At 68.3% G+C, this 10,648-nt stretch overlaps 2 protein-coding genes across 10 annotated transcripts; both read right to left on the bottom strand.

Annotated features, from left to right (window-relative positions):
- Positions 1-269: 269 nt before the first annotated feature.
- On the bottom strand, positions 270-4,416 carry SDSL (serine dehydratase like). Of its 9 annotated transcripts, none has more exons than XM_041126261.1 (9): positions 3,611-4,416; positions 2,601-2,935; positions 2,138-2,468; positions 1,999-2,038; positions 1,769-1,908; positions 1,361-1,449; positions 1,012-1,239; positions 768-892; positions 270-583 (listed from the first exon to the last, which is right to left on the bottom strand). In XM_041126261.1, the coding sequence occupies exons 3-9, from the start codon at positions 2,303-2,305 to the stop codon at positions 390-392; spliced, it is 984 nt and encodes a 327-aa protein (XP_040982195.1). In that variant the 5' UTR covers positions 2,306-2,468; positions 2,601-2,935; positions 3,611-4,416; the 3' UTR covers positions 270-389. The 9 variants fall into 9 exon arrangements, with proteins under 9 accessions (XP_040982195.1, XP_040982194.1, XP_040982196.1 ...); XM_041126260.1 differs by having other exon boundaries at positions 2,138-2,443; XM_041126262.1 differs by having other exon boundaries at positions 2,138-2,327.
- Positions 4,417-5,520: 1,104 nt separating this feature from the next.
- PLBD2 (phospholipase B domain containing 2) lies at positions 5,521-9,988 on the bottom strand. Its single transcript, XM_030026241.1, has 13 exons — positions 9,899-9,988; positions 9,730-9,859; positions 9,413-9,506; positions 9,167-9,325; positions 8,592-8,692; positions 7,916-8,130; positions 7,734-7,828; positions 7,502-7,662; positions 7,259-7,354; positions 6,854-6,925; positions 6,565-6,717; positions 6,247-6,409; positions 5,521-6,069 (listed from the first exon to the last, which is right to left on the bottom strand). The coding sequence occupies exons 1-13, from the start codon at positions 9,966-9,968 to the stop codon at positions 5,902-5,904; spliced, it is 1,677 nt and encodes a 558-aa protein (XP_029882101.1). The 5' UTR covers positions 9,969-9,988; the 3' UTR covers positions 5,521-5,901.
- Positions 9,989-10,648: the final 660 nt, after the last annotated feature.

Here is a 10,648-nt window from a genome sequence, read left to right as displayed (position 1 = left end):
GGAGCTGCAGTCCAAACAGCCTGGGGAGGAGCAGGGGAGGGAGAGGAGGGGGGACCGAGGGTTGGGGGACGTGGAGGGGGATGCCCGGCACATCCAAGGGGCAGAGGGGGACGTGTGTACCCCGGTCCTGCCCTCGGACAGGCAGGGAAGGCACAGGCAGGACCCCGGCGCCATCCCTGCCTGCAGCGCGAGCCCCGGTCTCGTCCACCCCGCGTGCCTCAGTTTCCCTGTCCCTACACGGATGCTGTGCTCTGGCGCAGAGGCCGCGGGAGGAGTCCGGCCCCGCGTCCGCCAGGCAGCGGGGCTTTATTTTATTTATTTCGGAAGGAAAGCAAAGCAGAGGGTGCCGGCTGGGCTCCGTCGCGTTCCCCCTTTCCTCGGGGTGGGTGTCACTCCAGCCCCAGCTGGTCCTTCAGAGCCCGCAGCTGGGCCGCCTGGATGCTGCCCCCCCCGCAGACCACCACCACGACGGAGGCCAGCGGGGTCCGCAGCCGCCCCTCGCGCTGCAGCCGCCGCAGCCGCCCCGCGTAGAGCAGGGCCAGGGCTGCCCCGCACGCCGGCTGCACCAGCATCCTCTCGTCATCTGCGGGGAAAAAAAACGGGGGGGGGAACCCCCCCGAGTCGCCCACCCGCCCCGTCCCCATCAGCCCCCTGCGGAACCGGGGTCCTCCCAGCACCCCGACTTCGACACCTGCCAGGCCAGCCCCAAAACCCGGCGGTGTCCCCCGTCACACCACCCCCCCCGTGCCCGGCTGACCCCTGCTCACCCAGGAACCGCTCCACGGCTCGCACGGCCTCCGCGTCCTCCACCACCTGGGAGATGACCCGGCATTCCTGGGCACACTCCAGCGCCCGCGCCGCCACCGTCTTGGCTCCCAGACACTTGGCCACGCTGGGATGGGAGAGGACGGAGGCGGTTATGGGGGGGGGTCCCGGGACCCCCTTCGGTGAGCCGGGCTGAGACCCGCCAACTCGTCGCACGTGTGGCCGCTCCGGCAAAGCCCGGCTCACCTGGTGATGTCGGGCAAGGAGACGAGGCGGCCGGCCGCCAGCGCCGCGTGGAAGCTGTGGGCCCCCCGGGTCTCGGCGGCGACGATGGGGACGTCCTGCCAGCCCACCTGGCGCAGGCCGGCCACCACGCCGGCCAGCAGCCCCCCGCCACCCACCGCCAGCAGGATGGCGTCCGGTTTGGTTTCCAGCGAGTCCTTCAGCTCCCGGACCAGGCTGGCATGACCCTGCCTGGAAGGCGAGGAGCAGGGAGCTGGAGGCGGGGGGGGCAGAGGATGCAGAGCGGGGGTACCCCGCGCCGACCCGGACCTCGGGGATGGGGAGGCAGGAGCTGAGCCCCGGCAGCGCTCACCACACCGATGGGTGGTCGAAGGGGTGGATGCTGACCCAGCCTTCGGTCTGTGCCAGCTCCAGGGCTCTCTTGTTGGCTTCATCCCACACCTGGAAGGAGGGGAGGGGGGGGGGGGGCGATGGGGGCTCAGCGGGGCCGCATCCAGCTCCGGTGCCCCAGAGATCGGTCCCTTGTCACCGCGGGGCTGGGGGACACCAGAAACCCACGCGGGGCTGAGGTGGGGGTCCCTGCGGTGACCGTACCGCAATGCCGGGGGGTGGGCGATGCAGGAGGGGGCCGTTTCGGGCTGGGGTTTGCCATGCACAGCCCCGGCATCGCAAAGCAGCCTGAGCTCAGGCTCAGCCCCCTCTGGTGTGTCGTGTGTCCCCCCCCCCCAGACCCCAGTTTTAGGGGCTGCGGCTGGGGTACCTGGCCAGAGACCTCCACCTCCGCCCCCAGCTCCTCCAGTTTGCGCACCGTGGTGGGGCCAGTGGTACTGGGGACCACGACGGTGACCGGCAGCCCCAGCTTTTTGGCCGCGTACGCTGCCGCCAGACCGGCGTTCCCCCCTGCGGAAAGCGGCGGGGGGGGGTCAGGCAGGTAATACACGCTCCCCGTATTACTCGTGAGCATCCCCCCATAGCTCGGACCCCGATTACCTGAAGAGCAAACGAAACGGCGGCAGCCCTTCTTGGCGGCCTGAAAAGCAGGAGGGAAGGGGGATGGCTGCGTCGTCGTCCCCCCCCCCCCGACGTGCTCCCCAAAAAAAAGCACGAGCAGCACCCTGCCCACCCTCACCTCCTGGCAGAGGCGGCCGATGCCGCGGATCTTGAAGGAGCCCGTGGGCTGGATGTTTTCCAGCTTCATGTAGACCTTGGTGCCCGCCGCCCTGGACAGGGGTAGGCTCTCCAGGGTGGGCGAGATGATGTGGAAGGGCTTCTCGCCTCCGTCGGGCTGGGCTGCCATGGTCCCGGCGACGGATGCTGTGCCGCGGAGAGGTGCGGGGAGGCACCGGCTGCTCCCTTCGGGGTCCCCGTCCCCCCCCCACCGCAGCCCCGGTGTCCATCCCCTTCGGGGCACGGGAGCCCCTCCGGAGGGACAGGGCTGCGCCCGGTGTCACCTCCCGGCTCTGGGATGCCAGAGCCCCGAGACAAGCTGGGTCACCCCCTCCTCCATCCTCCCGGTCCCCGAGACCCCGGTGTCCCCAAATGCTCCCCGTCCCCGAGCTCAGCCAGGGCCACCCCACGGCGGGGGGGATTACCTGGTGTCCCGTGGGACCTCGCTGCGTGTCCCCAGCTCCTCGCCCAGAGCCGCAGCAGGATTTGGGGGACGGAGGAGGGAGAGGTGACGTCGGAGGGGCCGTGCCGGTGTCCCCAAGTCCCCGTGTCCCCAAGTCCCCGTGTCCGGCCGCGCAGCAGGGCGAGGGGCAGGGGTTAAACATTGCCCTGACCCCCGGCTGTTTGCTCAGCGCCCGGCCGGTTTTTCCAGCTGCTGGGCTGGATCCGTGCCGAAAGCGCCCAGCCACGGCCCGGGCAGGGTGCCGGGTGTCCTGAGCGGGGACAGTCACGTGTGGCCGCGGCAGCCAAATTCCAGCGGCTTTCGCATGCCCAGGAGATGGGATGTGGGTGCCCAGGAGATGGGATGTGGGTGCCCAGCAGACGGGGGGGGGGGGGGGGGGGAGGAGAGGCAGGTCGCACATGACTTTGGGGGTCCCCCAGGCTTTGCCCCCGCCAGCTGGGCGCAAGCACCGGCTCTTCTTGCATCCAGCCAGAAACACATCCCAGCGGATTTGAGGACTTTGCCCATTTGACCCGGACCCCCGGCGTAATGAGGGCAGCCCGCACGCCCCAAATCCCCAGCAGGCAGCCGAGACGCCCCCATCGCCTCCAAACCATCGCACCCCTATGCCGGCCCTGCCAAGCCCCCCCGCCCCACGCCATGTCCCCGGGGGGGGGGGGGGGGTTCAGCCCTGCCAACTGGGTAAACCCACTGGGATGAGGCCCCCCCCCCCAGCTCTGGCTGGCCAAGCCGGGCACCCTGCGGGCAGGAGGGGTCTGGGGGGGGGGGGACAGTCCCCGCACAGCTTGCAAAGGTGCCCCATGAGCATCCCTGGGAGAGGGGGCTGCCCGGCCAGGACCTGGCCAAGACCCGAGGTCCAGCAGCCCCCAGGCAAAGCAGGCAGAGCCCCCCCCCCCCGCCCCGTTCCTCTGGGACAGCCCCCAGTCCTGGTGACACCCCCCAGGGTAAGGGTCCCCCCAGCACACGCCCTACCTCTGTGCCAAGGGGCTGGCTCTGTCCCCGGCAGGCGAGGAGGAGGAAGGTGGGATCTGGAGGAAGGTCCGACCCTGGCTCCCGCGGAGGATTTCTCTGTCCCTCCGGCCGGGTGGACTCTGAAAGCAGACTGCTTTGGCACAAAGTTAGTCCAGTCCTTCTCCACGACGGCTCCGTGGGGGTCCCAAGGGGGGGGGCCGCTGCACACGAGCTGGTAAAGGGAGTGCACTGGGAACCCCCCCCCGCTCCCCCTGGCTCTGCCCCCCAGAACACAGAATTTCAGTCCCCTGACCCAAACTGTGCTGCAAAGCCCCCCCTGAGAGTACCGCTAATGACAGGCACTGAGCAGGGCATGGGCTCCAGGGCAGCCCTGCTCCTGATGGAGCTGGCCTTCAGAGGCAACGAAATACCTAACTCCCCGCTTCTCACACCATCATTAGGCTTCAGAGTGAACGGCACACAGCACAGGCTGGGTCAGCACAGAGAGCAGGCACCTCTGCGCTGAGCCACGCTGCTTTGGGGGCACGGCGGACTAGAAATGTGGGGGGTGATAAAGATTTCTCGAACAGGGGCACCAAGGCGGGGTGGGGGGACACACACACACAAGCTCCAGCTCCCCTGGAGTGATCCCCCATCTTGCAGCGGGGCTGCGATCGTGTCCCTGGGGGGGGGCCTCGGTGGCAGGCGCTGGGGAAGGGGTGCAAGGAGCCCCCCCAACCCCTCACGGGGAAGAGGCCAGGAACCCCCTCGGCAAGGGCACCAGGTTTCAGCTCAGCCCTGGGGTGCTCGGGGTCCCTTTCCACCCCGCACCCACCTCCCCGTCCCCCCTTTTACCCCCCCCTTTGGCTCCATCCCTGCCCCAGGGAAGGCGATGCCAAGCTGTCACCCCCTCCCGTCCCCTGGCCAGGGTCCCCGAGTGACACAGCCTCAGCCAAGGGCCACGGCAGCTGGGGCGATATTTAACCACTGGTTTGTTTGCCCACTTTTTAAGAAAAGAAAAAAAAAAAAAAAAAAAAAAAGGAAGGGAAGCAGCAACGCAACCGCCGCTGCATTTCCAGCGTGCCCCGTCCTTGGCATCGACGTGCCGCCTGTCCCTCCTCGCTGCCCCGTCGCTCGGTGGCAATGACCTCCTCCTACCTGGGGAAACTGAGTCACGGGGACCCCCCCTCAGCAGCAACCCCCTACCCCAGAAGCCCACGCACCACGGGGACACCAGGGGACACGCGCACAGGCTCTGCCACCCCCCACCTTACCCGCAACTCCCCCAGCGCAGCAGATTTTGGACACCCTGCCCTGTCCGGGGCACCCATCCCAGCTTTTAGGGGTGCTAGCACCCCAACAGCCCAGACCTGCTGCAACCTGGCCCCACGCAGCCCCCGGGGAGCCGCAGGGGCCCCCAGCAGCCCCCAGCCCTGGTGGGAACCTGGCGCCTTCAAAGCGCTGCCGAGCACCAGCTCATTAATCCCCCAGTAATGACCTCGTTATTCCTAACGAGGCAGAGCGGATCAAGGGAGCTGCGGTAAGAGGATTTTGCAAACGGGGGTTTTGGGGCTGGGGGGGGAAACACAGGTGGCAGAGGAGGGGGAAGACAAAAGGGATGAGGACAGTCACACCGACCTGGGGGGTGAGCAGCGGGACCTGCCCCCCCTCCAGCCCACACCGCGGGCTCCCCCATTTCAGCAGCTCTACCCCACGCAAGGTACCCAGCCTGATACAGCAGCAGAAAAACCTAAGCAGCCTGCACCCCAAAAAAGCCCAGCCTGGCTGGCTGCATACTCACCCACCAGAGCCAGCAGGGAAGCAGGGAGCACCCCGTTAATTTGGCGGGGGGGGGGGGGGGGGGGGAAGAACACCTCTGTGCGAGCCCAACCCTTATACGAGACACCAGAGAATCTCGGCAGAGCACAAAGCACAGCCACCACCTCCGCTGCACGCAGAGCGCTTTATTTGTCGCGGCCAAATCAGCTCGCTCCCCTCCTCTCTGCCCTGCAGGCGAGCCCCAGCCCCCCGGGACCCCCCCATTTTCTGGGAAGAGCCCCCCCCAAAACCAGGTGTCAGCACCCAAGGAAACATCCCAGGGCCGGAGCCCTTTGGCGGGGATGTGGCAGCGAGAGGCAGAAGCAGAAAGAGCCAAGGGGGCAGGGGACCCCCCCCCTTGCACCCAAAACCAGTCCCCTGGGGATAGGAGAGAGTGGGTAGCACTGCGTCATCCCCCCCCCACCCCGTAAGGGATTCCCACGCAGGACAGACGCCCACAGACGGACAGACAGGTTCAGCCCAGTAACACCCGCTCAGTCCCAGCGGACTTTGATGGGGGGGAAGGTCCAGAGGTCGGGGTGACCCATGTGCAGCAGGGCGCTGCAGGGGGACGCGCTCCAGCGGAAGGGGGGCACGTCACCCCATGTGGGACCGCTGGCGGCCACCAGCCCGAAGGTGGGGGCCATGCCCAAGGAGGTCACCTAGCGCCGGGGGGGGGGGAGAAAGGAAAAAAAAAAAAAGAAAAAGACCAAAAACAAAACAGGAGTGAAAATCAGCACGAGGAAGGGGCAACACAACCTGGGGGGAGCCGTTGGAGCGGGGTACACCCCCAAAGAGGGGACCCCCGGCCCCCCCCCCAGCTGCCCTGGCTCCCCCACCTTCATATCGGTGCCGCCGTGGCAGCGCTGGCGCAGGGCAGGGAAGGGGTAGGTGCCGTTGGGGGGGTTGAGGTCGGAGCGGGCGGAGATGGCGTTCTCGGCGTTCTGGGGGGGGTCGCAGCCCCCGCACCGCGACAGCGGGTCCCGCAGGTAGTTGTTGGACCTGCAGAATGGCCAAGAGAGAGTCACGGTGAAAGTTGGGGAAAAACATATATATAAATTTATAATGATGAAAAAAAAAAATCACCCCTGAGGGTTGAAAATCCGGGTGGGGGGGGGGAACACCCAGGTTGGGGGGGGGGGGTCCCTAGCACCCACCTCATCAGGCGGACCATGGAGTCCAGGTCGCGGACCAGCGTCTGGTTCCGTCGGAAGATCTGGGCGCGCGGGTTCTTGTCGTAGGTGAACCAGTCGCCGTATTTCTTCACCAGCTCCGGGTTCCCGCTGGCGTTGAAGATCTCCTCGAAGTACCTGGGGGGGGAGGGGGGGGGGAAACCCAGCGAGTCAGCACCCAACGTGGGGGGGGGGGGGGGGCAAGGCCAGCGTTGGCTGCCCCCCCCCCTTTACGGAGCATCAGCGGGGTGGGATGAGGCCGTCCGGAGCTCACGGCAGGTTGTAACTGGCCCAGTAGCCCTGCTGGTACAGCAGCTCTGTCCGATCGGCCGCCACCACCAGGCCCCTGCGCTGGGACGAAGAGCATCCATTAGAGCAGACTGGGAAATCCAGCCAGGCAGGGGGGACACGATACGCGCTGGGAAGGGGAGCAGCCCAGGTGGGGGTCCCCGCTGGTGGGTTCCCACCCTAGCCAGGGGTGCTGGGCACCCACCACCCGCGTACGAGCATCCCTGGAGAGCCTTTAGGCGCAGGCTGGCAGCACGGGCAGCTCCTGCCTGCATCGGCATCCAGACAAGACCCTTAGGGCTTTCCCAAATCCATGGGGAACAGGGAAGGAGACCCTTCTGCTGCGGCTCAGCGCAGGAGCCGGAGCTCGGGGAGGAGCGGGGGCACTCACGGGATCTGCTCCAGCACGGTCAGCACGCCCTGCGGCGGGCTCGCTTTCCCCGGCGTGAAGGCGTTATAGTCCACCACCATCCACTGGTTGTTGTACCTGGCACGGAGAAGGGGGAAAAGCATCCCTCTGGCAGCCAGCCTCTTCCCGGGGACATCCCTGCTGCCTCGGGGCGGGGGGAGCATCCCTCCATCCGATCCCACCCTCCCCAGGATAACTTCCCGCACCCCATCCCACCCCGCTCACGTGCCGCTGTTGAACCGTCGGAAGACGGCGGCCCACTCGGGACCGCTGCGGGCCAGGCGGTTGGCCACGATGTTCCTCAGCCACTCCAGGACGCTGCCCCGTGGGTCCAGGTACTTCCACCGTGCCGGGTTGTTGTTCCCGATGGTGGTTTCCAGCGCTACCTGTGGGGAGGGGAGCGATAGGGAGGGCAGCGGGGCCGGGGAGGGGTCCCCCAGGACCAGACCCCACTCACCAACCCGCTGCTGAGGATGTAGAAATCATCCCCGGAGAAGATGGTGCCGGGGTAGGAGGAAAACACCTGGATGCTCCCGGGGATCTGAGAATCGCCTGGAGTGGGGAGGATGCAAAAGCAGGGCAGCATCAGAAGGGGGGGGTGTCAGACGCAGACCCCCCCCCCCAGCCCAGCCCACGCACCGCCAGCCGAGGCACGGAAGGGCAGCGTGTACTTCTTGATGACGCGCAGCATGGACTGGTAGGAGGTCCAGGTGTCGTGGGCGACCAGGAGATCCCGACGGCCCGGCAGCAGCTTCAGGAGGGCAGAGCAGGAGCCTGAGCCCAGGACACGCCGTGGGGAGGAGCGGTTCAGGGCAGATTCCAGGTCTTCCAGGTCACCCCCCAACTGCAGCAGGCTGGGGGGAAGCAAGACATGGGGTGTCAGGTCCGGGGATACCCCAGCCCACGAGCCAAGCTGGCTCAGAGCTCTCCGTCCGTCCATCCGTCTGGGCCGGAGGGTGTTTCTCCATCACGCCAGGGAGCGGGTACGAGCGCCCCTGCAGCCTGAGCAGGGAGGGAAGGGTGAGCACAGCAGTGGGGAAACTGAGGCAGGGCGCTGCAGCGAGCCCGGGGCGGGGGGCACCCACCACCCAAGCCCATGCTGCCGGGGGGGAGGAGAACCTGCCTCGGCCCCACCTTGCCCCAGCAGCAGAGGACGAGCGCCCGGAGAAGGTGGGCAAGGGGAACTTGGGAGCAGAACTGGGTGTCCCTGGACATCCAGGAATCGTCCCCACGGCCCCCCCCTCAGCAGCAGCACCCCAACCCCTGAAGTGAAGACCCCCCCCCCAGACCCCATCACCTCCGAGAAGCAACTTACAGGAAGCCGAAGGGTGCCAGGGTGAACCTGCCCCGGGGAAAATCCAGGCGCCCGTTGTAGCTGTCCTCCAGCCCCTTCAGCTGCAGCAGGGCCAGGCGTACCTGCGGGGACAGGGGACAGAGCTGGCACTCGGCTCCCGCCGGGAAGAAGGGCGAGGGATTTCGGGGGACAGGGTCCCCCCCCCCCCGCCCTTCCCCTGGGGGACGCAGGGGATCCGGTGGGTCCCGGTGCTGCTGCAGAGGCAGGAGGAGGCGCGGGGGGATGCGTCACCGTCAGCGGGGCCGTGACTCAGCACTGGTGGCCGGGGGGGGGGGGGGGGCCACCGAGCCACCCCCTGTGCGCCCCAACAGCGGCACGTGAGGCTCTGGCGGGGGAGAAAGTCACGAGTCACCTCTGCTCCTCGTCCAAGGGAAGCGGATCCACGGCGGCAGCATCCCCGTCATCCCACCTGGAACCCGGCCAGGACCCCGGGCACCCCTCCTTGTCTTGTCCCCTCCTCTTGATTAACGCCCCAATTAGCCCAGGGATTGGGGGAGGGGGGGGATTCACCCCGGGTGGGGGTACCCCATCCTCACCTGGTGCCAGTACTCGGGGTCCTCCCCTTTCCCCATCTGCTCCTCCATCCAGGCCAGGTTGGCCTCGAGGTAGCTCCGCAGCTTCTCGCAATACTCGCTCTCGTACTTGAAGGGGCCGCAGTAGCCCACCATGGTGTTCATCCAGTGCATGTACATCAGCTGGGGGACACGGCGGTGGTGTCACGGGTGGGGGTCACCCGGGGAAGAGGGGAGGAAGACCCCGGGTTCGGAGGGGTCACCCCTTACCTGCTCGGAGACGGCGGCCTCGGCGAGCCCGGCGGCGTAGGCCTGCAGGCTGTCGCTGTACGAGGCGTTGGTGGTCACCTCCAGGAAAGCCCAGCTGGGGGGGGGGGGGTGTGACACGGACACGAGTGGGACACGGATACGGGGAGACGCGGCCACGGGGCAGGGGGGGCACGACGGGGCGCCCCAACCGCAGCGGCTCCCCTGAGGCCCCATCCCCGCTGGGCTCCGGGGGTTCCCCGGGGCAACCCCACCCGGGGCAGCCCAGCCCGGCCCGGCCCGGTCCGGTCCCCACCCGGGGCAGCCCAGCCCGGTCCTACCCGACAGCGGGGATCCGGTCCTCGAGGCTGGCCCAGGCAACGGCGGCCGGGTGGCGGCCGGGCAGGACGCGGAGCTGCCCGGAGCCGGGCTCCAGCAGCACGGAGACATTACGGGGCGGCGGAGGAGAGAAAAGGAGAAGAGAAGAGAGGAAAGGAGAGAAGAGAGAAACGGCGGCGGGGGCTGCCCCGGTCAAGGCGGCGGCCAGCGCGGCCCCCAGCACCGCCCGCAGCGCCGCCATGGCGGGGACGGCGGCGGGGGCGGGGCGAACGGCAAGAGGCGGGGTTAGGGGCGGGGTTGGGGGCGATGGGCGGGGTTGGGGGCGGGGTTGGGGCAACGGGCGGGGTTGGGGGCGGGGGGCGGAGCAAGGGGCGGGGGTAGAGGGCGGGGCGAGGCGAGGGCCACGCCCCCATCTCCCCCTCCCGCACACCCAGCTCCCCAGCCCCACGCGTGACAGCGGGGGGGGGGGTTGCACCCCACTGGGGTTTTGGACCCGAGTGCGGGGGGGGGGGTGTTGGTGCCCGGCCCACGGGCCCCAGCGCCGCCGCAGCCCCGGCCTTGTGTAATCCCTGGCGGCGCCTGTTTACTGCCCTCCCCGCTCCTCCGGCGGGCAAAGTCCCCCTGAGGCGTGGGGTGTCCCGGCGGGGTGGGGGCAGAGTGCTCAGAGCCCCCCCACCCGCGGTGGCAAGATCACCGTGGGGTGCATGAAGTCCCCATTACCTGGTGCTATATAGCCCCCGGCTCGGTATTACCCCGAGCACCACCGCAGCCGCCTGCCTGAGGCCTGGCACACTCGTGCCATGCCACAGCAAGGTGCCACGTAGCATGGAGGAAGGACGGAGCTTTACCCCAAATTCCCGGAGCCCACACTGAACCGCGATGCCCAGCGGGTGCTGGGGGTGAGGGGGCTCAGCTGGGAGC

Source organism: Aquila chrysaetos, chromosome 9 (assembly GCF_900496995.4).
Source record: "Aquila chrysaetos chrysaetos chromosome 9, bAquChr1.4, whole genome shotgun sequence".
Classification (NCBI taxonomy): Eukaryota; Metazoa; Chordata; class Aves; order Accipitriformes; family Accipitridae; genus Aquila; species Aquila chrysaetos.
The sequence above is the reverse complement of the archived record's forward strand: the minus strand, read 5'-3'. Positions and strand labels throughout refer to the sequence as shown.